General features: G+C 42.1%; 1 protein-coding gene and 1 non-coding gene across 5 annotated transcripts; both read right to left on the bottom strand.

Annotated features, from left to right (window-relative positions):
* Positions 1 to 5,091: 5,091 nt before the first annotated feature.
* LOC142832056 (small Cajal body-specific RNA 4) lies at positions 5,092 to 5,218 on the bottom strand. Its single transcript, XR_012907147.1, has one exon.
* A 3,289-nt stretch (positions 5,219 to 8,507) lies between these two features.
* Positions 8,508 to 20,089, bottom strand: Znf286a (zinc finger protein 286A). 4 transcript variants are annotated; one of them, XM_075992172.1, is made up of 7 exons: positions 19,843 to 19,917; positions 19,362 to 19,529; positions 18,831 to 18,975; positions 18,401 to 18,486; positions 14,654 to 14,768; positions 13,530 to 13,622; positions 8,508 to 9,903 (listed from the first exon to the last, which is right to left on the bottom strand). In XM_075992172.1, exons 5-7 carry the CDS (start codon positions 14,760 to 14,762, stop codon positions 8,654 to 8,656), a joined length of 1,452 nt encoding a protein of 483 aa, XP_075848287.1. In that variant the 5' UTR covers positions 14,763 to 14,768; positions 18,401 to 18,486; positions 18,831 to 18,975; positions 19,362 to 19,529; positions 19,843 to 19,917; the 3' UTR covers positions 8,508 to 8,653. The 4 variants fall into 4 exon arrangements, with proteins under 4 accessions (XP_075848287.1, XP_075848286.1, XP_075848288.1 ...); XM_075992171.1 differs by lacking the exon at positions 18,831 to 18,975 and having other exon boundaries at positions 19,843 to 20,089; XM_075992173.1 differs by lacking the exon at positions 18,831 to 18,975 and having other exon boundaries at positions 18,401 to 18,472.
* Positions 20,090 to 21,340: the final 1,251 nt, after the last annotated feature.

Genomic DNA, 21,340 nt, shown 5'->3' with positions numbered 1-21,340 from the left:
TGCTGTTCCACATTCCACATTCTACTGCCCTCTTGTCAGGGTTCGGATAGAGCTTTGGTTCCATGGGCAATATTGGGAGTGGGAGGATGATGAGTAGGGCCAGTTTCTCAATTCTAGGGTTCCTTACCCTTTCTCTAGAGCTGTGTCCGTAGGTTCCTGAGTTGTTCTTTGGTGGTGGACTCAGCTGAGCTAAGGCAGCTCCTGTCCTGCCCTGAACTTAGACCCCATGCTCCCCTAGGCCATGGTGAGTTAAGGGGATTTTGAGCTTTGGAAATCTCTCCACTTCAGATTCCCCAGGCCTGCTCAGCCCTTGGCCGAGATTTGTTCCCTCAAAGTTCATGACATTTATGTAGCTCTCTCTAGAATGGCTTCTCATTGGTACAGCGAGCTATGGAAAACGTTCCCATAATTGCTGCTGTTGAGGGCTTCTTTCTAGTATAAATTCATTGATGTTTGGTAAGTTCTGATGTCTGACTTAATCATTTACAACATACATGACATACAAAGGCTTCTGGTATGGGTTTTCAGAGGTTGGTTAAGATGGCCATATTCACAGATAATCTATGCATCTCGTTGGCACAAATTCCCTGAAGAAAAAAAGAAGAGCTTAGAAAACAATTAAGTTTTTGTTTTTAAAATTTTCGTTGTATTTATAGTTTTTCCTCTACTGTGTAGTTTTAAATGTTAAGGATTCAAGTTGACTAAAAAGTTTCTCCTTGTTATGCTCAAATTGCAGAGTCCCCCCAAAACCAACAAGGAGACTGTATGTAAAAGCAAAGAGCCTTTATTTAAGCTTAAACTTGGACTCTCCATGTGTCCAATGCATTGGCATAACTGGAGAGCCTTGAGCTCAGTTGGGTGGGGTTTTATCACAGCAGAGGTTGGGGTGAGGGATTTCTAAGGCTCAGGACCCCTGATTGGTTGACATTGTCTAAGGCTGTCTTGGTGAAAGGGATGGGTGTGAGCTGGGTAGGGGACATCAGGTGATCCTATCTATAATGGTTGGAGCGTTAGGAGTTTCCTTTGGATGGTTAGATACTTTCCCCTCGGATGGTGCATTCCTATGTGCTGCCTGGGTGGTCTCTGTTGAGCCTGTCATGGCTGGGTCCTCCACTCCTATTTATAGATTTTACATTGTTTCTCATTAGTATGATTTCTCTGATATTAAAAATGGCAACCCTTCCCATGTACAATGCATTGAGTTTTCTTTATTCTACCAATTTTCTCTGAAGTCACCACTCCCTTTATTTCATTGAACATCAGGCTTTACTTTAATCTGTTTATCTCCTTGAACACAGGACTTCCTGGTGTCTTTTTTCTCCTCAACTGTTCATTTTGTATTTTTTCTTGTTCAGCTTGCTCTTTTTCATTCTAGATCTGCATATGACTAACCACCGATAACCACGTGACACATAGACAGGCTGTTCTGAAATCTCCTTTGCCAATGCTGTTAATCCAAAACTATTCAGTTTAACCTCAGGCAGATTTTTTTGGACAAGGGCAAAACAGTCACATTCTTTACCAAACTATCACAAGAACAGTCTCTGGGCCACTCACTAATACTCTTCTCCTCTGAAAACTCTTGAGCCTGGCCCCCATAGTTCAGAGTAGATGAATTTTCCTTCATAGTAAAGACTGAGGGAAATATAACTGACATAGAGGAAACAATAGCAGAGAGTTTACTTTATTATAACAATGCCTGGATCATTTTCCCCACATACTCACAGGCATGAGCTGTCATCTGTTTAATTGATCTTGGCCATTCTGACTGGGGTAAGATGAAATCTCCAAGTAGTTTTAATCTGCATTTCTCTGATTGCGAAGGATGTTAAAAATTTTAAGTTGTTTCTTAGTATTACTTTCTACTGCTGTGATAAGACAGCATGACCACGGTAACATATATATATATATATATATATATATATATATATATATATATATATATATTAAAGTGAGTTTACAGTTTCGGGGGTTAGAGTGCATGATGGCAGAGCAAAGAGGTGGTGGTGAGAACAGCTGTGAGTTTGTTTGATCTACAAGTAGGAGGGAGAGAGAGAGAGAGAGAGAGAAAGAACTGAGAATCTCACGAATGATGAAATCTCAAAGCACAATCCAATGACAAACCTCCCTCATCAAGGCCCCACCTCCTAATCCTTTCCAGTTTCAACAACTGGTGGCCAGCTATTCAAATATAAGAGCCTATGTGGGCCATTCTTATCCAAACTATTACACTCGGCCATTTATGTTTCAATCTTTAGACAACTGTTTAGTTCTAGACCCCATTTTAAAATTTGCTTGATTTCTTTTTAAAAAATTATATATTCTCAATGCTAAATATCTGATGTATAATTGGTAAGGTTTTTCCAATTCTGCAGGTTACCTCTTTGTTCAGATGATTTTATCCTTTGCTGTACAGACTTGTTTTTAGCTGTATGAGGTCCCATTTATTAACCGTTAGTGACTGTGATTATCCATATCCTGTTCAGAAATTCCTGCTGTGCCAGTTAGTTCAAGCCTATTCCCTCTTTCTCTCCTACCAGATTCAGGGTATTTGGTACTATGTTGAGGCTCTTGAGACATTTGTAGTTGCTTTTGTGCAGAGTACAGATGCAGATCTATTTAAATTCTTCTTTGACCAGCACTATTCTCTGAAGATGCTACCTTTTCCCCACTGTGTATTTTTGCTTCTTTGTAAAAAAATCAAGCTTCTTTAAGTGTATGGAAATATCTGTATCTTCTATCCCATTCCACTAATCAACGTATCTGTCTTTATGCTAATATCTATGTGGTTTTTATTAGCATAGCTCTGTAGTAGAGCTTGAAATTAGGGATGGTGAGATCATCAACAGTTCTTATTCAGTATTGTTTAATATAACCTGGTTTTTTTTAAAGATTTATTTATTATGGATACAACATTCTGCCTCCATGTATGCCCGCACGCCAGAAGAGGGCGCCAAATCTCATTACAGAGGGTTGTGAGCCACCATGTGGTTGCTGGGAATTGAACTCAGGACCTTTGGAAGAGCAGCCAGTGCTCTTAATCGTTGAGCCATCTCTCCATCCCTATAACCTGGTTTTTGTGTTCCTAATATGCAGGTAAAGATTATTTTTGTAGTTTCTGTGAAGAATTGTGTTAGGATTTTGATGTGTATTGCATTGAAACTGTAGATTGCTTTTGGTAGGATGGTCATTTTTACACTCAATCCTACTGATCGATGAAACGTGGCATCTTTCTATTCTCTAGTGTGTTTTCCAATTTGTTTCTTCAATGTATTAAAGTATATATTACAAGTCTTTCACTTGCTTGGTTAGAGTTATACCAGGATTTTTTTGAAGCTATTGTGAAAGGTATTATGTTCCTAATTTCTTTTTTTGTATCTTTGTCATTTATAAATAAGATTTACAAAGGCTCTTGATTTTTGTGGTTAATTTTGTATCCTACTACTTTGCTGAAACTGTTTATTGCTTTAGAAGTTTCCTGGTGGAGTCTTTAATGTATAAAACCCTATCATCTGCAAATAAATACTTTGATTTATTCCTTTACTATCTGTATCCCCTTGATCTCTTTCAATTGTCTTATTTCTCTAAGATTTCAAGTGTAATATTAAATAGGTATGGAGAGAGCAGACATCTTTGTCTTGTTCCTGATTTCAGTGAAAATCTTTTGAATTTCTGTTGAGGATGACGTTGGCTTTGAGCTTGCTGTAAATTGGCTTTATTATGTTGAAGTACATCTCTTGGATTCCCAGTCTCTTCAGGACTTTCAGTCACGATGGGATGTTGGATTTTGTCAAGGTCGTTTCTGCATCTAATGAGATGATCATGTGATTTTGTGTTAGTCTGTTTATATTGTGGGTAATGTTGATTTATGGAACCATACTTGCAAGGGGATGGAGCTAGGGAAGAGGGGCCCAGGTGGGCAGACTGCAGGCAGGGAGAACGCTAAGTCCAGAGAGACTAGAATGGAGAAGAGGAAGGATGATAAAGGGTAACCTCCCTGGGTCCCAGGCAATTGTGGGTCCCTGGCAGAGTGATTCTGCAGTTCAGTGAGAGTCACATAGGAATGGCGATGCGCCTGTAGGAAAAGCTGAAAGGGGCAACAGGGAAAAACTATGGGGATCCTGGACCCACACCAAAAGGCTGAGTCCCAAGTGGATGGATATAAATCAGCATAATCTTAAGGCAGATTATCTCAGAATAAAGACAATTATATGATGAAAATATCTAATTACTTGACAGCAGCAATCAAATTATACAGAAGCCCATAAACACCATGTTACATATATGACCACAGGGGAATAGACCCTCCCCACATCTTGCCAATAAAAGTTATGGTAAGGGTAGCTTCTGTGGCTCTGGGCACCAAATGATCCAGGTGATTTCTTAAAGGAATTAAATAAAAGTATTGTGGCTAATTTTAATGTCAACTTGATGCAGGCTAGTGTCATTGGGAAGAGGGAACCTCGACTGAGAAAATGCCTCCAGAGTGGTCTGTGGGACATTTTCTTGATTAATGATTATTGGGCCCACCTCACAGGGAGTGGTGTCGCACCGGAGTGGGTGGTCCTGAACAGCATGAGAAAGAAGGCCGAGCAAAGAAAGCATAGGGAGGAAGCCCGTAAGCTGTACTACTCCGCGGCCTCTGCATCAGTTCCTGCCTTCAGAAAGAAAGCATGGGGAGGAAGCCCGTAAGCTGTACTACTCCGTGGCCTCTGCATCAGTTCCTGCCTTCAGGTTCCTTCTTTGAGTTCCTGATCTGATATCTTTGTGATAGAGTGTGATTGGGACACTAAGGCTGAAATAAACCCTTTCTTCTCCACGTTGCTTTTGGTCATGTTTTATCACAGCAATAGAGTCTAAGACAGAAGAGAAAATGAGAAAACATGGACATAGAGCTCCCACCTTGAGAATTTCTGTTTTGTTAAAAGTGAAAAATACATATGAAAAAATAACTCTGAAAGACGTGATAACTACACTAGTTACCTGACAAATCTGTACAGTTGTTTTTTTTTTTTTACAGTTTGGCATAAGCATACCCCCTTCTCTTCAACTGATGTTTAATTTAAAAAGAATAGCACAGAGAGTGCTGGAAGATGTTGGGTTGTAAGTCATCCCTGTGGTTTTCTCCAGTATAGGCAGCTCTTTCCACCCGTTTGTCTAGAAAGAGTGTATCAGCCAAGTCCTGCTTCATCAGACTCGGCCTTCCTGGCCTTCCAGTTACAGCTGGTAGTTTTATGCAATAAGCTTTATATTCTGAATTAGTGACATTAGCTTCCTCAAGTTAGATGTAATTAAAACCATAACACTAAACCTTGGGTGTGTTCATGCACATGCGTGGGCACATATCCATTTGTGCTGGTGGCCAGAGAGCAATGCCAAGTGTCCTCCTTGGTCATTTTCCACCTTATTTTTTGAGATAGGCTTTCTCTTGCTGAACCTGGAGTTCACTGATTTGGGTAGGCTGGCTAGCCAACAACCCCCAGGAACCATCCAACCTGTCTCCCCAGCACTGGGGTGACATGGGTATACTGTCATACTTGACATTTTACGTGTTTGAGTGCTGGGCCTGACGTCAGGTCCTCAGGCTTACTGACTCAGCCATTGATCACCTGATCCCCTAAACTATTTTTTTTTTTTTTTTACCATGTAAAGCCTACTGTAGCTATGGTTCCCAGAAAACTCCTCTCTCCTTTCCTTACTCATGCTAAGTGAGTGGTACTGTATCTGGCCTGAGGAACCAAGTACTGTTTGGTAGAAACTCCTTTCCCTTACTCCATGATCTCGCAGACATATGGCTTCCTGAGGGCTATCCTGACTTGATGCCTCCAGAAGTTGTGAAGGTCAAATAAACAATTGCAAATGTAACTGGTTTCTTGAATGATATGGAAATGTTTATGTTTGGCCTTTCTTTACATTTTAAAATAAACTTTAAAATATCATATACAAGCTTCTGATGATACATATACAAACAGCATGTTTATCGACAGGCCAATAGAACAGTCAAATTCAGTTTATAAGTATCAAGACATTGAAAATGAAATAAATAAAACTTCCAGGATTCATATTCGAATCCAAATACGTCATTAGAATGAATATAAGGCATAAAAGGGGCAAACACTGAAATACGAAGGACCAGAGTTCCCCAAGGAACTAACTTAATGCAACCCCCTAAGAGTGATTTAAGCTGCACATTCAAGCCCATGGAACCATAAGATGGAGCCCGCTAATGATATTCAAAAGGGAAGAGGTGGTTTCTGTAAGAATGGAAGCAATGGAAGCAGAGCCAGAGCTATGGAAGCACCATTCAGATGGGCCAGAGAGCAGTATGGACACACCTAAGTCAGTGAACCAAGAGTGATGTGATGTACTGAAGCAATTCGTTCTGACTGATACACAGCCACTTCATTAAAACATGTATTTAAAATATGTAATAAGTCGTGTTTATGTAAATAAAGAATGAAAATGCTTGATAGCACACATGAGCAAGTGGGAGGATATGGTGGTGGGTTGACTAGTTAATGTGTACTAGGCCCTTTATAAGTGCTGTCATCTTATTATTTACATAATATAGGATTTTGAGATCATCACATACTTGCTAAATAAGAATGGGAGAAATCAGACTCAACTTTGAAAAGCCCACATTGGTCTTATTTCACTAGTCAGACCCTGCACTGGCTGGTTTTATGTCAACTTGACATAAGTTAGGGTCATCTGAAAGGAGGGAACCTCAACTGAGGAAATGCCTCCATAAGATCCTGCTGTAAGACAGTTTCTTAATTAGTGATTGATGGGGGAGGGGACAGCTCTCTGTGGGTGGTGCCATCCCTGGACAGGAGTTTCTGGGTTCTATAAGAAAGCAGGTTGAGCAAAGCCATGAGAGCAAGCCAGGAAGCATCCCCCTCCATGACAACTGCATCAGCTCCTGCCTCCAGGATCCTGCTGTTTTTGAGTTCCTGTCCTGACTTCCTTCAATGATACTACTATGATGTGGAAGTGAAAGCCAAATAAACCCTTTCCTCCCCAAGCTGCTTTTGGTCATGGTGTTTTATCACAGCAGTAGAAACCCTAAGACAGATACTAAGTCTTTCCACCCAACTTACCCTCCTCAAGTGAGTTTCTGTTCATTCCAAAATGTCTTTATGAAGAGCCCTTTCCCCGACTTCTTGTGATTTCCGTCACTACTGAATTTATACTCCATTCACCCATCAGACAGTTCTTTCCGCTACACCACTTCTTTAAAGTAGCCCCTAGCTTGTCTTAGTCATAATATGCAAAGTGTAGTGAAATGCATCATAGTGGGGAGGCAAGAGCATGAACTGGAAGAGTAGGACCCAAGAGATGAGACACTAAAAAACAGTGACTATTTTTTTCCTATAGTTTTTTTTATATTTTCTTCTTATATAACTTGCAATACAGAATAGAATAATGAAAACCCAACATTGTGTTATTGTTTTACTAAACACTTACTTGAGCTTTTGTTTGTTTCCCATCCTCTCACTGGCTTTTGATCATCTCTGTCACACTAACAGATCAATATGATTTCATGCCATGTTTACTTAAGAGATCAGGAATAAAGACCAACCAATGTATGGAAGAATAACAAAATAATGTGAGTAAAACATGAAATCCAGATAAATGGAAGGAAGAAAGATGTTTATCTTCAGGTAAGACACTTCAGGCTTGTTCTGTGAGCTTTTCCCATACTTGACAGGAAAGTATGCCATGGTGCCTCATAGTTCCTTCAGCTCTCTTCTTGACTGGGACCCCAAATAAAATAATGCATTGACCCCTATCGACTTTTCAGATATATTCAAATTACAATACACTTAGGGAGTTTTCTAAAAGTGACAGAGCATAGTTCTGTCACAGAAAGCCAAATAATGTAGAGGAACGAACTCTCCCTGATGATCTGATTATAAAAACCGAGTGCTCCATCAGTGCCAAGATGGGCAGAGAGGACCCTGGCAAACAAAAGTGAAGACTCTGATCCATTAAGTACTTTAGGGTAACTCCAAGGGAACTAGAAAATGAATCTTCAAAACAAAGGGATAACAGGGTGATTCATGAGAATCAATGACCAATATTCTTCATGTAAACCTAACTTAGAACCGATTATAAATACATGTTAGTTATGTTCATCAGATTAGACAGCACTTTGTAGGGGTGGAATCCTAAGCAACGTTCACCTCTCAACCTCTCCTTTCTAACACAGAAATTACTCTCTAAGAAAATAATAGCATGTGTCTGTCTGAGTTCAGAGCAATGACTGTGTCTTCCCAAGGATAAGGCTGTTAAGTCTCAAGCCTAACCTACAAAAAATGAAAGGCTCCAGCAGGCCCTGCTCTTACTAAAAGCCACATCACTACTGTCTCCCAAACATTTCTTGAATCAAAAAAGAACAGGGTATTTGAAATTTTGGAAATAAAAAATTTGAGATCTATAGCCAGAATTTTAAAAATATTGGGTATTTGGAAAACTGGGAATAAAAAAATTTTGAGACCTAGATCCAGAGGTTTTCATTATCTGTTGTTCAAATTTATACACTGGACGAGTGAAATCACTTACATATACAAAAGCTCCCGAGGGTCCTATTATAGACCTTCCACTTAAATATTCAAATATTAAACACAGTGATAAAGCCAGCTTACATCTCTTAACGGTCAGTAAGTTTTCCGGGTTGCTCTTCAGTGTGAACTCTTTGATGTCGGATGAGGGATGACCTGCACTTAAAGCTCTTCCCACATTCGTTACATCTAAAAGGTCTCTCTGCAGTGTGAGTCCTCTGGTGCTGAATAAGAGCTGACGAATGAATGAAGGCTTTCCCGCACTCTCCGCACTTGTAGGGCTTCTTTCCAACATGAATTCTTTGATGCTTGGCAAAATTTGAGCTCCTGCTAAAGGTTTTCCCACACTCATGACATCCATAGGGCTTCTCCCCAGTGTGAATTCTCTGGTGCTGAACGAGGTGCGTGCTCTGACTGAAGGTTTTCCCACACTCGCTACACTCGTAGGGCTTTTCTCCGGTGTGAACTCTCTGGTGCTTCGTAAGGGAGGAGCAGTGACTAAAGGCTTTCCCACACTCCTGACACTTATAGGGCTTCTCTCCAGTATGAGTTCTTTGATGTTTGATGAGTGCTGACGAATGAATGAAAGCTTTATCGCATTCGTTACATTCATAGGGCTTCACCCCAGTGTGAATCAGCTGATGCTGGGCGAGGTGTGTGCTCCGGTTAAAACCTTTCCCGCACTCGCTGCACTCATACGGTCTCTCTCCAACGTGAACTCGCTGATGGACAGCGAGGGATGAGCTTTCCAGGAAGGTTTTCTTGCATTCACGGCACTCGAAGAGAATTCTGGTGTGAGTTCTCTGGTGCTTAGTTAGATTGGCTCTGTGGCTAAAGGACTTGGCACACTCACCGCAGGTGTAGGGTTTCTCCCCAGTGTGAACGCGCTGGTGTCGAATGAGGACGGAGTGGTACGTGAAGAGCTCACCACAGTCACCGCACTTATGAGGCTTCTTCTCCTTAGGAGCTCTCTGCTTTTTCATTAAGCCTGATTTCTGCTTCAGTCTTTTCCCAAGCGTCTGAAAGTCATAGGGCCCTTGGGGAACTCTCTCCTCGGTCATCAGGAGAGACTTCTGACTGTCATTTTCCCAACAGATATCCTGTTCGCGATGCTTCTCCACAGGAAGTGAGTTCAGGTGAATGAACATTTGTCCTAAGTCCTTTTCCCGGCTCCCTTGCTGACGCTCTAGCCAGTGTTCTCCATCATGAGCCGTTTCCAAGGTGCAGTCAGAAACGGGATTTCCTGTCCGCTTTTTTGCTCTTGTAACCTGGCTTGATTCTTCTGTGGAAAACTCTTGCACTGAAGTTGAATCCTTGCTTTCAGGTCTAACTTCCACATCTGAAAAGACATTGCAAATGCAAATGTTCTGTGTTTTCTGGGCTTAACAAAAACACAGTTCTATAACAGGTAAGAATTAATGAAGACGAAAGGATGCTTGTGTGGAATTGGTAGAGCTGACTCTCTTATTGAATGGTTTTTGAAAAAGAAGGAAACTGAAGGAAATAAATATGAAAATTAATAGACTTTATCCATGAGAATCAGATGGGGGAAAGTTGATCAGAAATATAAGAGGGAAAATGATGAAAAATGTGTCCGTAAGGAGCAGGCAATGAGTACATTAGATATGGAGAGTAAAAACCACATGTTATAGAATACCTTCTATCACAACATCGAGGAAAACACATACAAAGATATGTATAGCTAAATATATATCCATTTAATGATATGTAGCATAATAGTTTAATACTATGCTATAATAAACACTATTCAGTAGAGTGATTAGAACAGTGTGGTACTGGACCATACTGACAAATGAGTCTAGAAAGAGATTCAAACATATCTAAGGGAACTGGGTGTTGTGGAATATTCCTTTACATTGTGTGAAGGTGTGTTGTAGCACACGACGCCTGTCTGCGCTCAATGCGCCGCCATACAGTTAGTGAACCGGGCAAGGAGCTGGAGATTTGAGACATACAAACACACACACAGAGACAGGGATATGGGTCATCCTTGAAACAGGAATGCCCCAAGAATGCCCCCTTTATTGTGTCCAGGGGCTGCTTATATAGGGATAGCCACGCCCCAGCCCAACGTACCAGAAACCATTCCCCTGCCATCAGGAACTCCTGAGGGTTTCATGCTCAGAGGAGCTGTAGGCACTCAGATCAGTGAAAAACGAGTTGTTTACAAGAAATTCAGAATCTGGGGGTTCAGAGCTCCCAACAATGTGCCACGGTGATTGGTTTAATAACGAGCGGAATGGCCAGTAGTTAGGCGAAAGAATAGGTGGGATTTCCTGGGAGAGAGGAATGCTGGGATGAATCTCGGCTCGAAAGAGATGCCAGCAGGACACTGAAGAAGCTGGATGTATGGTACAGCAGGGAAGTAACAGAGCCACATGGCAGAAAGTCGATTAATAAAACAGGTTAATTTAAGTCATAAGCATTAATTGGGTACAAGCCTAAGCTAAGGCCAAGCTTTCATAATTAATAATAAGTCTCCATGTCATTATTTGTGAGCTGGTGGCTCAAAGGAACGTCCGACTGCAGTCAGGTTTACCAAAAGGTAGCATTACAAATCCCTGACAAATGATTACTCAATCAATGATGCTGGGTTATAGGCTGTGAGCATGAAAAAGATCCACTTTACATCATTTATAAAAATAAATACCTGCACAATAAAACTTGATTATTTTGTAATAAAATTCTGATCATCTTTCTGACACGGGCATGACAAAACAAGCCACGAAAAGCAAACTTAAAATTAGTGAGAACTTAGCCAGGTGTGGTGGCGCACGCCTTTAATCCCAGCACTCAGGGAGGCAGAGGTAGGCGGATCTCTGTGAGTCCAGGGCCAACCTGGTCTAAGACAGCCAGAACTATGACACATAGAAACTCTGTCTATAAAACAAAAAATTAGTAAACGCTGGGGCTGGAGAGAACTCGGTGGTTAAGGGCACTTGATGCTGTGGTAGAAGACCCAGGTTCAGTTCCCAACACCCACAGGAGGCTCCTAACATGCTATAACTTTAGTACGAGGGGATCCAACACTCTAGCCAGGCCCAAACTCATACACATAAAGTAAAAGTAAATGTCTTAAAAAATTATCTTTAATTATGTATGTGTGTTTATATGTGGGCGTGTATGTGTGAGTTGGATGCCCACAGTGGCCAGAGGCTTTTGATCCCCTGGAGCTGGAGTTATAGGCGATTGCAAGCTGCTTGATGGGTGCTGAAATCCTGCCCAGGTCCTCAACAAGAGCAGTACCTGCTTCAGCTGCTGAGCCATTGTTCTAGCCCCTAAGATGATGCTGGCCTAGCCTCCACAAGGCTTTGGGTTCTAACCCCATAACTAAAAAATAGAAATCAGTAAATCTGACCTTAAAATTGTTGTATACATAATAAATAAATAAATATTTAAAAAAATTTAGAAGTTTAATATCCTAAATTTGGGGTTTATTAAGAAGGCCCCAAAGTGGAAGAATCAATTCCTCCTCATTTGTAACACTTCTGCTATCATATATTAGAATCTAAAATATACAAAGAGCTGCAACAAATGAAGGAAGCTTGAATAGGCAAGAATCTCAAATGCTCATGAGGCTCATATTTAGTCCTCAGAGAAATGCAAATAAAAAATACGAAGTGGCTATATATATATATGGACAAGAGCTACTAAGTCAACTGTGGATAAGATGGGGAAGGACCTTAACAAATCTAATAAAACTAGCATTTGACACTAAGATCCACATATCTCCTTCCAGTCATCTACTTTAACGTCAGCTCTCAAGGGGAACACGAGGAATAACGGTCATGCAACTCTGCAAGGGCCAAAGGGAGAAACTAACTGCCCAGTTTATTCACACGTCGCACCTACGCCAAACTACTTAAAAGAAATATATACAACTCATGACATACTAATATAGATTGTTAACAAAATGAAATGCTGGAGCTTCCAAATAGATTACAGAAGGAAAATTGTAAAAATATACACATTTTAATGTTCATGCGTGTGTGCATATATATGCCTGTACATGCAAATACAAGAAGAGTCACACCAACTTCAAGACAAAGTGGTTACTTCTAGAAAATGAGACAATGAGAGGACTTTATCTGAATCTCTAAAATTTTTATTTCTTAAAAAGCAAAAGACATCACATAGCTATAGGAATGGCTAGAGTAAATACAGATAATATTAAGTGTTGGAAGTGCATGGAAAAACTAGAGGTTGTAACTTCTCTCAATGGAAATATAACTGAAAATATTTTTGTAAACCCTCTTTGGCAATATCTATATCACACACACACACACACACACACACACACACACACACACACACACCAAAACACATATATGTGTTCATAAAAAGACATGTGAAAGAATGCATACAGGAGCAGTATTCATGCAACCGAAACTGCACACTATCCAAATAGTTGTCTATAAAAGGCTACACAGCACTGAGAACGAACTAATCTCAGCAACATGGATGGATCTCACTGTGAAAGCTCAGAGAAGGAAGCCCATCTCAAAAGAATATACAGTGACTGCATTTAAATAAGGTCCCACAATAATCAACACTAACTATGGTGTTACACGTGGGGATAAGGCTACCTGTGGGGGAGCGGTGACCGCACAATGGGCACAGGGCGCTTCTCGGATTAGTGCTTTCTTGATCTAGGCAGCACTTACATGAATGTGTTCAACTTGTAAAAATTCACATAAACATTATAATGCTTTTATGTATTTTACTGCTGCAATAAGAAGGGAAGAAGGAGTGGAAAGTGAGAACAGTTTTAATTTTGGTGGTGGCTGTATTACTTTATTTTGACTTACATATTTAAAAGCTACAAACTTTAAAATATTTGAAAATCAAGGTGCGTAGGCCTCTCTAATACTCACTCTCAAGCTCGGCAAAGTGCTATTCCGTTGCTCTTCTGCGGGACTGAAGCGCCCCGTGGGGCTCACCTACCTGAGTGACTGCCTTTGGGAGGTTTTTTCTCAAGCTTCAACAGTTCTTTTCCATCATCCAAATTATAGTTATCAGGCTTGGAAACGGGAAGCCCTGTTTATTAAAAAGAAGAGGAGAGGAAGAGAGTGAAGTGAATGAAATATGGTGGGTACGAAGATCTCTGCTGGAATTCAGTTCCATGCCTTCGTCTGGACAAGATGCCACATCTGGAGTGAGGGAGGAAGGACCTCTCAGCGGGGCTTAGAATATCTGCAAGAGTCTAAGGCTGGTGCAAAGTTAAACGGCGTTTATAAAGACAAATTTGTCTGTGGGAAAGGAACAGAAAGTCTCTCAATTTCCTTATTGTTTGTAGGGGTCACAGATAACACTGCAGACTAATCTTCACTTCAGAAAAGAATATGTATAATATGGGACTTTAGCGGCACCCCAAAATTGTGGCTGTTGAACTAGAGTTTTTATCTTTTAATAGTTTTTTCTTTCTTTTTCAATTACTAAAATTTTGATTTAGTACATAGGGTTTGACATTGGCCACCACAGCCTGTAATTCAAAATGGGCCACAAGCACCGCCTCTTTGCCCTGTGCTGTTTATCTGATGGATATATGCCCGTTAGTTGGATTTTCAAAATAAAAGTATATCTTTGCTCAGCTCTCTAACTGGAAGAATAACCTAACCTGACCCCTGCACCTGCTGATGCCATCTCGGCCACATAGAGGTATCCTAAATTAATAGATACAACGGCAAAGACAAGCTAGTTGACTTTAAGCAAACAAACAAATCAAATTCCACTGACTCCTTTGTTTCCCTAAGTTCCTCCCAGTGAAGCCAGTGTACATTAGGCTGCCACTTGAATCTTGATAAATAAGAAGCCCAAACATCTCACCAAAGACCTAGGACAGGAAGGGGGTGGGACAGAGCTCAGTGGCAGTGGGCACGTTCAGCCTACGCAAGGCTCATTCAATTCGCAGCCTCCAGCAAAACAAAGCACGTTCTTCCTCTATGCCAAAAAGAAATACTTTATGACTTCTAAATGAAAGCTGAAGGCTAACAAAAGCATTTCGTTTTCACGATGTCATGCCAGCCCCATGAGCGGCTTTCCGAGCCACGGGAAGAAGCTGTTCTTACAAAGCGAGACCAGGTTCCTGTAGTTCTCCAGCATCACGTCCCTGTGGGCAGGATCCAGTTTTCCCCACTCCTCTGGTGTAAAGTCCATGGCCACATCCTTGAACGTCATGGTTTCCTAAGACACAAACAGACTTTGTTCATCACCTTGCGGTTGATACCTGTGATGGCTCTCCTTGCTTGTCAGCTTGACTACATCTAGAGTTAACTATAAACCCAAGCAGCTGGGCACACCTGTCAGGGATTCTTCCTTAACTGGATCATGTGATGTAGGAAGCCCCACCCTAAGTCCAGATCTCTTCAGGTCAGAAGATCCACCCTAAATCTGGACCACGCTTTCTCGTGGCAGCTGATCTAAGAACAAGGGAGAAGGGAGCTTTTGCTTCTCGCCTGCTTGTCCTCATTCTCACTGACAAGTTCTATGGCCTGCTGCTGAGGCTCTCCTTCACTGGCAGAAGAGCCCACTTCTTTGGGATCCTGACATCTACTGAAGACCAGCTGAGACGTCAACCCTCACGGACTGAAGAACTACTGGATTCTTGGACTTTCTGTCAGGAGGAAGCCATTGTTGGACTAGCTGGACCAGTCTGTAAGCCGCGCTAACAAATCCCCCATATATATATATTCACTCTATCAGTTCTGTTCTTCTAGAGAACGCTGACTAAACAGAGCCCCTTCCTTTTATTCTGTTCCTGATGGACATAGTGCAGACGGACAAGATATACTCATTGAGACAACTGAGGGGCTTTCTAAGGGTGCTTAGATCCCAAACAGTCTGTGCACTTTCACTGAATACCAGGCACACCGTGAGACTCAGCAGAAACAAGACCGCTTGCACCACTGGGAGACTACCATTTTCCTGTCAAAAATAGGCTATAAGCACTGAGGAAAAAAGCATTATCTGCACACTTCCCCTATGTCTTTAATAAACACAAAACATGGCATAATCTTCCGAAGAATTACAATACAGAAGTTGCAAACAGAGAGGTCAGAGAATGAAAAAAAAAACTGGCAGGGAACAGCAAATCCAGCTAAATTTGCAATTAATTTAAGATAAAAGACATTCAATTAGGAAATGTGATAAACTGATTAAGGTTACAGATGTAATTAAAAAGTAGTTATAAAGATGTCATAAGGTTACATCTCAGTGACATTACAAAAAAAAAAGGGAGAGTGATGGCTACATGGTATTGAGCGTGCGCCTTGAAGCAAAGTCACAGAGAATGGGAACAACATTCCAGGTTTGCTGAAACAAATGCGTAACAAATGCTTAATTGGACATAAGGCACCTTCTATTAAAAGATCCATGAAGCATTTGCAAACACCAACAAAGTAGATTTTAGTAAATTCCCAAATAGGAATAAAGCTATGCCTGATGAAAATTGTAAAACTCTACTGGAGCATAAAAAATAAAGAAACAAAATGCAAAGTCCAATGCTAAATGGCTAGAAACTCTGGGGATGCACAGCACTCCTGAAATGTCTTAGATTTTAAACATGTTTCCTGTGGTTTTGAAATATGTAAATACATGAGAAGAGCATGCAAATCATAATAAAGGACATGAACAAACTCAGAAAGAGAATCACAGGACAGAAGCAGAACTTTTATATACAGAAAAATAAGACAGCTGGGAAATCTGGGAAAGGGCAACGTTGATGTCTCAATTCCAGAAACGAGATCAATGCAGAGTGAAATGTTAACTTCTGGAGCTTGGATGAACCGGAGATGAGAGATTTCCATGTTACTTGTTGTTTGTAACCTTTTCTATGTCTAGGTTTTTCTCAAAGTAAAGTTTTCAAAAAATAATCCGAGATTTTAGAAATAAAGGAATCATGTTTGAAAAGGAAATAACAGGCAAACCCAACCCCCCAAACAGCCACAAAATAGAAAAGACTTCATAAAAAAAAAGTGACCTTGATCCCAGAATCTAAGTACACAGAGCTCAATACTCAGTGGAAATTAACCGCTCGTCAGTTCAATGGAAAAACAAAACAAAACAAAGCAACAGCAAAAATGAAAACGGTTATATGTAAGACAGGAAAAGCTTAGCAGAAAAAACAGCACTGCGTGCTGACTGTGGGGGAGCAGAATTCCTTATAAAAGGATCTTGCTAAAAGCTATGAATATTGTTAAGAGCTGTAAATCCCATTTACAGAGTAGGTTAACCAGGACACCACACGGGTGGAGACAGGGACGGAAATGGAGGAAATACAGTGTACCCCGAGTCCTCTGGACAGTACTCTAAACTCAGCAAAATATAGAAAAACACCACACAGAGATTTTCTGTAGAAAGAGGTGAGGGGCTGATTTGGGGAGGAGAGTTATCATACCTATATATTTCTATATTCTGTGCTGCTTATTAAGCTAAAACTAATATACATATTTTCTAAACCTAGTAAGAAAAGATTAAAAAAACTTAACCAACTCAGATCTGAACACAAAAGTTCCAATATTAGCATTAAATAAAATCTAGTAAAATTAAAAAAAGAAAGTCTTTAAAAATATCCATAAAAGACAATCCACCATGATGATATAACAGTTTTTAATCTAGTATCAAGATAATGAAATGTACCACCTGTCCACCCTTCTTTTCCTATCTGTCTCCGTGCTGAGCCACTCAACCCTGTGGCGAGCGGGTAGAACTGATCTGTTGGAGTCAGGGCTGGAATGTGTCTACTTATGTATGCACTGGTATACTCCACAATTTCTTCTGGCCAAGTCCAGCAATGGTGTAGGAAAGACCTTAAACACTGCTAGAAGTCATCCCAGCACTAGGGGAACAGCTAGCCTTCAACCTTGAAGATGCAAGCCTATGCCTGTTTGATGAGGGCACCAGAAGAAAAGCCTGTTTAAGAGCAAACCTCGTAGAGTTTTGGAAAAGGTTAACAAAATGGGCAAGCTGGCTCTCCGTGTTATGGCCTAAATCCTTCACTTCACTTGTGTTGGTCAATAAAGATCTCTCTCTGCACAAGCCAGTTTAAGATGTCAGCCTCCATTGAAGACTCTTGGGTTGGTAAAGTCTGCGAGACTCACAGCGCAGTCGAGAAAAGTACAAAAAGGGCCACAAGTCATTTCTACAGCATTAACATCCAGCGGAGGCTGACGGGAATCTCTGGGCTGCAGAACAATGCAAAAGGAACACGGTCATCAGTGTCACCACCACCCACTGTGTATCCCATAGTTCTCCCTTGACACACTTGCTCTTTGTGGGAGGGACAAAATAATAATAGGAAACGGGAGACCTACTCCTTCAAAGCAGGAGGGAACTAGCCCTAATGCTCCAGATTCATCCCCAGGGAGGACCGCTTCCTATCCCTGAGCTTTGAAGTCTTCAGAGCCTTTCTTCTTCCAGTATCAGTTTCAACCGAGTACATATTATTATTCTAATCACTTCCGCATTTAAGATGCTTCCTAAGTTCCCCCTTACCGTCACAGGTATGCTGTTTCCCATAGAGAAATGTATGTACTGTACCCTTAAAATAGCTTTCCACATGACCAAATACAGAAATTAGCATAGCGGGGAAGCGGGGAGAAATGTGGCCCACCTGCCTTAGAGAGACAATGAAGATGGAGAAGAGGGGTACCTATGAGTAAGCAGAAAGTATTTCCTACTGAGTCCATTAGTCTCTTGGAATTAGAACTCAGGTCTCTAAATGGGCTCTGTGGACAAAGAAATCCCACATCAAAAGGGGAGTGCCTCGGTGCTCTGAGACACAAGATGGAGCTGACTCTTAACCCGTGGAGACTCACCTGGGACTTGGCTGTGAGTCTCAGAGTGGCCAGTTCTCCTTCTGCACTCTTCTCGTGGGAAAGGAGGGAGTCCTGGGAAGACAGAGCTAAGGGCAAGCAGCCAGCAGTGACAGGGTCGAGGCCCATCTCGCTACTCAGACTACAATCTAAGATTCCCTTCATCACACCACATGCCCTCCCTGCTAACAAAGATTGCAGGGAATCCAAACCAAACTGTTACTTTGCAGTACGGTGGGGTGTGCCCAGGGACTTGGCTTCTCTGGGCTTAAATCCAGTTGCTTTATACATCCCAGAAACCAGAACTCTCCAGTCTACAAACTAGAATAAGTAAGTTCCCATCATATTCTACTTAAAGTCTTCGAAGCAGACGCAATGGTTTTAAAAAAAAATCTCTTAAAGCTTTCTTAAGATGTAGACTGCTAAGTCTCACCTTTAAATTATGATTGGTTGATTTTGAGGTGACATCTTGAAATCCGAAAAGCACCCTTGAAGGGAATTCTGGCACAGAAGGTCATAGACTAAAGTTCAAGATACACTGATCTAGTAGTGTTGATGCCAGCCCCACACTTCTGTGCCTGCCAAACACATTCTGAGTTATCTGTGAGACCGCACGGTTAACTGTGTGGATAAAGTGGGATAATGGGTGTGGAAAATATTTTTGTCAATTACAAAGCTGAATTTTTGTCTCCATGATGGAAACCAGGATGGGACAATAATTTCGAAGAACTTGTGCCTAAAGTTCGATAATGTCCCCACTGCCCCCAGTGCATTCCATTGTGCACCCATTAAGTGGATGGGGACTGACCCTCACATTTGCTGCAGCTTCTCAGAGCCCACTAATCCTCAAGACAGTGTTGACAAGTCGCCACCTAACTCGAGGCAAAGGTTGGCTCTCCCTTCAAAGGGAAGAATGCAACTTTCTTTTTTCCACTGTGCAGAACCAACCCATGAGCAACTCTACCTCCTTTCTGGGGCACTTCAACCAAATCCATCTCCACAATCACCACCTCTTCAATGTCCCCAAGCTTCCACTTGTCTCCGGTTCGCACAATTCGGCATCAACGGAGCCTCGAAGAGCTTCTTCTCTCTGAGGGCTCTGCGGAAAGCGTCACTCGGATCACGTTGGGATCTGGAAACCAGGGAAAGCATCCTGAATAGGGTCCTCGCATGCCTGTCCCTGGCGTCTGGAGCTGTTCTTAGGGGACCAAGCACCTGAGGGATGGCGCAGGGTACAGACAACAGCGCCTGGTGCCCAGCACCTCCCGCTGCTCCTGCTGCTCCTGTCTGCACCCGGGATCTGTAGGGAGCGATCTCCGCGGCGCGTGGGGCGGGGAGGGGACGAAGCTCAAGAACTATGAAGTCTAGTTCCATCTGGCGTGGAACCACTACTGGACCACCACCGAGGCAAACGGAGGACCTTAGCACCCCACCAGGCAACTCACCTCCCATCCCGGGCCTGACAAAAGGCTACGAACTTCTCGGGTTAGCTCCGAGTCGCGCATGCGTGACATTCTGCGGGGACAAGGCCAGAAACTACGACTCCCAGAAGCTCCGGCGCGCAGTCAGACCCCTTGTTTCTTGACAGGTGGGACCACGCGTGGCTCCGCGGCAAGGCGGGATTCCTCTCTCTCGCGAGAGAAAAGGGTGCCTCGTCTGTGGTTAGCTTCCACAGTTACCCGAAAGTGGGACCTGGGAGACGCGGGCTCTGTGGCTATCTATGCACCTTGTCTGCACAGTTACCTCTGTGCAGCTTCAGCCCAAATTTCTTTTCTGTAGGCATGAGTATGTGGCTTTTAACCATGGTTTTGCCTTCCGCAAACTCATCCTTTGTCTTCAAACTATAAGAAAGCTGTAGTTTAAGATCAGGATCCTGGTTGTACACTCATTCATTCCCATGGTCTTGTATCCAGAGACTATTTGCAATCCTAAAATCTCATGTGAGCAGGATTCAAAATATTGAGCCAGTTTCCACACACTTGAGCAGTAAGTCCTTTGCAAGAAAAAAAAAAGTTCAGCATTTATTAAAAAAAAAAAGTTGGTTTCTCAAGGGACCATGGTTAAGCCACTCTGGTTGTGGAACTAGCCTACCCACTTCCAATTCACCATGGCTAAACAGCCCCACCTCAGTGGGCACATTTCCTGCCAATGCATCATTCGCATCTGCCAGAATCAATATAACCAACTATTGGTTCTCACCATCTAATCACCAGATCCTATTGTTGTATTTTACCCCCCAATTTGTTCATTTCTATTTTTGCTATGGCCTCTATCCTCTTCCCCACTTCCTTTCTTGTACCTCCACTCCCTTCCTCCTCCACCTCTTCTCTAAGACCATCACGGTCCCTTCTGATGAAGACATCCATTTCCTCCACTTCATTCCCAGTGGCCTTCTGCTTGAAGTCCCTTTGTGCTCTAGAAGCCTTAGACCCAGCCTCTGTCTTTCCATTGGGAGAAGCCCTCCCCTTCCTGAGTCAGAGGAAAATTCAAGGAGAGAGGGGACTCAGAGGGAGGCAATGGCCCTTCCTAATCTCCTAATCTTACTTCAGATCTATATAACTGCAAAACCCCAACCCCTCTTTCTCTGAAAAAAAAAATCCCAAGCCCTGACTTTTCTCCTAGAATTTGTCTTTTTCCCCCCACTACCTCACCTGGGGTGATTGTCAACAACTCCTTAGGACTCTGTTGACTTCAGTGGATCTCAAACAAGGAGCAGAAGCAAAGAAAGCCTTTTGTCCTTGGCTGCTGGTACTAATGGGAGCTGAGAGGCTGCACAGCTTTGAAGAAGCCTCCCCATCCAAATGCCCTGATTGGGACTGTAAGGTAAAAGGGCTAGGGAAAGAACAACCTGGCCCCCCACTTGACCCCAAGACCAGGTACAAGTCAACGAATACCACCAATCCCTGAGCTTGTCCCAGAAACAGACCACAAAAAATCACCAAT

Source organism: Microtus pennsylvanicus, chromosome 11 (genome assembly GCF_037038515.1).
Source record: "Microtus pennsylvanicus isolate mMicPen1 chromosome 11, mMicPen1.hap1, whole genome shotgun sequence".
Classification (NCBI taxonomy): Eukaryota; Metazoa; Chordata; class Mammalia; order Rodentia; family Cricetidae; genus Microtus; species Microtus pennsylvanicus.
The sequence above is the reverse complement of the archived record's forward strand: the minus strand, read 5'-3'. Positions and strand labels throughout refer to the sequence as shown.